Here is a 6,000-nt window from a genome sequence, read left to right as displayed (position 1 = left end):
TCATCCAGAAACGTGCCATCCATGTAGCTCTCAGCCTCGCGGATGCACCACAGTGACTCCAGTTGCTGCTCAACTCTGAAACCTGGAGTTCAAAAGTTCAAAGTCCTCCAGCTGACTGCACTTACACGTGTAGTTGTCCAGGCCTTGAGCAGTTTCCTGGAGTTCCCACTTAGAGCAGGATGCACATTCCACGGTCCTGCGATGTCCTGACATGCCTCTATTTATTCAACTGTTAATTCCATTAAGAGAAATAAACTTCAGACTTGAGCAAACACTTACCAGCCACTCATCAATCAGCTCTTTCCTTTATGCTGACATCACTTTATTTTATAAGAAAATTAACATAAATGTTCTACTTAATTGGACTGCCAACCTGCCTGCTTTGGTCCCTCTGGCCTTGCCCCCTCTGTTTTCACCCCCCTCCCCCAAAAGTCGTTGCTTAACCTTCTAAATTCCGGAAAATGCAACCCTAGTTTGTATTGATCTCACCTTGTAATATAACCTTTGATGTCCAGCTATCATTCTGGTACATCTACAGTGCCATTTCTGCAAGATCAATATAGCCTTCCTAAGGTGTGGTGCCCAGAACTGCTCACAGTACACCAGGTATGGTCGAACCAGGGCTTTGTATAGCTGAAGCATGACTTCTACTCCCTTGGATTCTAGTTCTCCAGATATAAAGGCCTGCATTCCATTGGCCTTTATGATTATTTTTCTTTACTTGGTCATAACATGTTAATGATGTACGCACTTGGACCTGCACTGTTTCTAGCTTTTCACCATTTAGGAAGTACCCTGTTCTATCCTTTTGCCTACATTGAAATCCATTTGCCACAATTTTGCTCATCTACTTAAATCTACCAATATATCTCTTTGTAATTTTATGCTTTCATCTGCACTGCTTAAAATAATGCCCATCTTTGTATAAGTAGCATATTTGGATATGTGGCTTTCTGTTCAGTCATCAGGGTTGTTGATGTATACAGTGAGTAATTGAGGTCCCAACGCAGGGCACCACAAGTCATAGCCTGCCAATTGGAGTACCTGCCCATTAACCCTACAGTCTCCTGCCACTGAGCCAATTTCCTAACCAGGCCATTAATATGCCTTCAGTTCCATGAGCTTCAACTTCAGCTGACAGTCCCTGATGAGGGACTTTATATGGGCTTCCAGAAGGCATTTGATAAATAACATCCAGAGACATTATCCTGTCCACTACTTTAGCCACCCCTTCAAAACAAAAATCAATCTGATTCATCAGGCGTGACCTAGCCTTTACAAATCCATGCTGACTTTCTGATCAGCTGAAAATTTTCAAGGTCTCAGTCACTCTATCCTTTAGTTATAGACTGTAGTAATTTCCCAACAACAGATATTAGGCTAACTGGTCTATCATTTCCTGGTTTCCCTCTCTCTTTTCTTAAATAGTGGAGTGACATGCACAATTTTCCAATCTAAAGGAATGGTTGCTGAATTGAGAGAATGTGGCAAGATTGTAGTTAAGGCACCTGCAATTTTCTTTAAGCCCTGGGGAGAAAACCATCTGGTCTTGGTGATTTGTTACTCTTCAGTGCCATTATTTTCTCCATTGCTGTTATTTGGCTTGTGTTAATTTTGCTGAGTCGCTGACCCTGATACAGTATTAGTTTCCTTGGGTTATTCCGGATGCTGGCCTCTTCTACTGTAAATACTGACTTGAAGTAATTATTCAGCATGTTGGCCATTTCCTTATTTTCATTGACCATATCACTCTTTTCAATTTTCATTGCTCCTGAGCGCACACTTTTCCTAATGTAAGTGTATAAGTTATTTATGTTAATTTTGCTATCCCTTGCAAGTTTCTTTTCATACTCTGTTTTTCGAGTTCTTCGTATCCCTTTTATCACCCTTTGCTGTTCTTTGTGCATTTCCCATTCGCCAGGATCTGTGTTCTTTTTTTTGCTTTTTTGTGTGCCTTTTCTTTTAGTTTTATGTTGTCTCTTACCTCTTTGGTTCTCCTTGGCTTTTTTTTTGTCAAGTAGAGTTCTTGCCCTATGAAATCCCAAAGTTTAAATTCTGAAGAATTAAAGCTGTTGTGCGGCAATAGCACAAGATGTTTTATCTTTTTCAGTGGTATTTTATCTAAATTGGCCCATATAATGTCTTAAACAATACTGTTGTGGTATGCAGTTTCTTCACTTGGCTCTGTGATCAGTGAAAATTAGTTTAGGCTGAATTTTAAGTGTACTTATTTCCTGATGTGATGTCTTGCAGTATGTTGCACATGTGATTAGCTTCAAGTTGGTCACGACCTCCATCACTATCCGAGAGGAACCCAATGTTCCAGCAATACTGAATGTGCAGATGGTTGATCTGAGTACGAGCGTATTCCAGCGTCCTGGAGCTAAAGGTTTTAAGTAAGAGCTTTATTTTTCCTTACTGTATTAAATGAATCAAGCATAGCATGGTACAAGAATATTTGTGAAAACTAAAACATCCGCAACCATCATCTTTCGGTTAAATGGGGATGTTTTAAATTTCAGTGGGGAGGAGAAACCTGTTCTGATGTGGGAAAATGATTCCACATTGTGCATTATGAGCAGAAAATTAAAAGGTTTTCCAGAAGCATCACCACCACCCCTTCTGTACTCTTACAGAGCCGTTCATTAGAGATGTCAGTGTAGTATAATCAGGCTTCCTTCTGCTGTCTCGTTGATTGTGCAAGGCAGACTTGGAATGTACCGTTGCTCAGTAGTAGCATGGCTTTAAAGCAGGTGCACGTCCTTGAGTCTTATGTATGTTCTGTTAGGCTCATTTTGTGTTTTTGTCAGTACGACTGGGACCTTTCAGATATTAGGGGACAGCCAGTACAAGTGTCTGATGAGTTTCAATTCCAAAAATGGCCACTTGATCTAATAATGCCAGAGATACACATGGAAAGCCCTTCCTTATTGAAGTTTATTGTGGTCACTGGCATAGTTTTGTTTACTTTTACAGAGTTGCCTTTAGCACACTCGTCCTGTAAGTGGGATACAGTTATGTGAGCTACATAAATGTCAGTTTTCTGTTAGCGTGGGATCTTAATTGCAATTAGTTTTTACCAACTATATCATACAACTATTAACTTGAGTTGCACAGCTTGGTTTTGTTTTACTATTACCGATTGCCAGCGCCTATCCCCATCCCCATGTCCTTGGCTGCGGTCCCAAGCCAAAGGCCAGGCTGTCAATCTGTCCAGCTGCTGGGTTGGAAGTTGATGGAAGACCTGCTGTTAAATTTGGCAGAACCTTCCTGTCCTGTCTTGGGCTGTTTTTGGTCTACCTACAATCTCCCAGCCTCCCCATAAATTTTGGGGCATTGTGTAGTTATCATTTAATTCTGCATTGATCCGAGGAAGCTTGCAGGATCCCCAAAGACACATTGTACAGCGAGCTCGCCACTGGTATCAGACCCACCGGCCGTCCATGTCTCCGTTATAAAGACGTCTGCAAACGCGACATGAAATCGTGTGACATTGATCACAAGTCGTGGGAGTCAGTTGCCAGCATTCGCCAGAGCTGGCGGGCAGCCATAAAGACAGGGCTAAATTGTGGCGAGTCGAAGAGACTTAGTAGTTGGCAGGAAAAAAGACAGAGGCGCAAGGGGAGAGCCAACTGTGCAACAGCCCCAACAAACAAATTTCTCTGCAGCACCTGTGGAAGAGCCTGTCACTCCAGAATTGGCCTTTATAGCCACTCCAGGCGCTGCTTCACAAACCACTGACCACCTCCAGGCGCGTATCCATTGTCTCTCGAGATAAGGAGGCCCAAAAGAAAAAAAAAGAAAAGAAAAGTAATGATATTGTGTCCGCCTTTTGTTTTTGCAGAGTGGAGGCCAGACTGGATCACTGGTACGTAACAGGTTTGGAACAACAGAATACAGTTCCGTCTCTCATGGCTTCCGTCGGAGGCACAGAATCTTCTTTGCTCAGTGTCTGTTTTGAGATTAATCCAGAAGGAAGCAATGCAGATCAGCTTTTGAGTGTCCAGTCCCAACCTATGGAGCTGATTTATGATGCTGTAAGTATGGATTCTAATACAAGTCGAAGTTGCTGATATTTTCTCAAATGAAAGAAAGACTTACATTTATATAGCACCTTTCATGTCCTCAAGTTGTACCAAAGTGTTCTGCAATAATATAAAGTACTTTTGAAGTGTAGTCAGTGCTGGAAAATGCAGCATCCAATTTATGCAAAGCAAGGTCCCACAAATAGCAGAGATAAATGACCAGTTAATCTGTTCTTGGTGTTGATTGAGGGATAAATGATGGGGGAAAATCTCTCCTGTTCTACTTCCGATGTGATCTTTTGCATCCATCAGAGAGAGCAGTTAGGGTCTTTGTTTAACATTTCATCTGAAAGACTGCATCTCCAATAGTATTGCACTCCCTGTACTGCACTGCAGTGTCGACCAAGATTATGTGCTCACGTAAGAGCAAAATACTGCAGATGCTGGAACTCTGAAATGAAAACAGAAAGTGTCGGAAATACACAGCAGGACTGGCAGCATCTGTGTAGAGAGTAACAGTTAACGTTTCTGGGTCTGCAACCCTTCATCACTTGGTAATTGATGGCTTGGATCTGCTTTCATATTAGGATCCTTCTCTTTATTGTATTTTGCTCCTGTCTCAATCAGCATTGAAGTACAGCTCCCCAGTGACCAAAAGATCACGGAGCAAAGGCAAACTATGTCAGCTATGTGGTCAGCTATGTGGCCTGGTCCAATCTAGACCTCCTTTGTTATCTCTTGCCCCACCCCCACCTCACTTGCTTATAACCTGTGACTTTTCTAATATTTGTCAGTTCCGATGAAGGGTCACTGACCCGAAACGTTAACTCTGCTTCTCTTTTCACAGATGCTGCCAGACCTGCTGAGTGATTCCAGCATTTCTTGTTTTTATTTCAGATTTCCAGCATCCGCAGTATTTTGCTTTTTTTTTAGATGATAAGTTGGGATGCACAGTGAAGATGTGTAACTGGAAGCAGAGAGTTACGAAGTGACAGACAGATTGAGTGGGCAAAACTGTGGTTGGTAGGAGTTCAAAGTGGAGAAGTGAAGTAATCCACTTTGGATCCAAATAAGATTAATAGGAATATACTGTAAATTGTGAAAGATTGGGAGCTATTTTTGATCAAAGGGATTTTGGTGTCCAGATCCACAAATCACTAAAAGCTTGCGAATTGGTGCAAAATATAATCAAAAAAGTTTATGGAATATTGGCCCTATCTCAGGGAGGTTGAAAATTGATGAAATGATGCTTCAGTTGTACAAAATCTTGATCGGATCCCTTTTTGGAGTCCTGCATTCTTTTTGGGGAAACTGCACCTCAGGAAAAGATATATTGGCCTTGGTGGGAGTACAGCACATATTCAAAGGAATGCTTAAAGGGATTAAAATATGAAGACAGTTTGCCTATAAATTAGGTTTGTATTCCTTTTAGTTTAGAAAATTGAGGGATCATTTGTTGATAAATGATAAAGGGAAATGGCGAGATCCAGAACAAATCTCACCATTTTAAAATTAGAGCAATGCTACTCAGGAGTGAAATGGGAAAGCACTTATTCACAAAAGTAATGGAAAAGTGTAATTCTCTCCCTGAAAGGCTGTCTGGATGCTGTGTAAACTAAAATTTTCAAGACTTAGATTGACAAATTTTGTTTGCTATGGGTATCAATGGATATGGAGCCAAGGCAGGCATATGCAATTGAGGTGTACCGATCAGTCTTTATTTAATTGAATGTCAGAACAGCCTCAAGGGGTTAAATGGCCAACTCCTGTTCCTGTATTGTGGCGCTGCCAGGCTCTTCCTGCCCCTGGCCTCTCAGTGCTGCTTCTGCAGTCCCCCACATCTACCCTTGGCTTCTTCATTTTAACCTACAAGCTGCCTTTGATAACAAATGTAGAAATGGGGTCAGCTTCCACATGTAGGCTGACAACACCCAGATCCACTGCTCCTATAGTTCTCTTAACCCCTCCACTGCCT

At 41.7% G+C, this 6,000-nt stretch overlaps 1 protein-coding gene across 1 annotated transcript in view; it reads left to right on the top strand.

Moving 5' to 3' along the window:
* Positions 1-6,000, top strand: part of vps13c (vacuolar protein sorting 13 homolog C) — a 355,084-nt gene that overhangs the window by 111,001 nt on the left and 238,083 nt on the right. The window contains exons 17-18 of the mRNA XM_068015185.1: positions 2,254-2,396; positions 3,845-4,037. Coding sequence (XP_067871286.1) covers positions 2,254-2,396; positions 3,845-4,037 — 336 coding nt within the window. The remainder of the gene's footprint in view (positions 1-2,253; positions 2,397-3,844; positions 4,038-6,000) is intronic.

This window comes from Heterodontus francisci, chromosome 35 (assembly GCF_036365525.1).
Source record: "Heterodontus francisci isolate sHetFra1 chromosome 35, sHetFra1.hap1, whole genome shotgun sequence".
Taxonomy (NCBI): domain Eukaryota; kingdom Metazoa; phylum Chordata; class Chondrichthyes; order Heterodontiformes; family Heterodontidae; genus Heterodontus; species Heterodontus francisci.
Note: the sequence above shows the minus strand (reverse complement) of the source record. Positions and strands in the feature narration are given on the sequence as shown.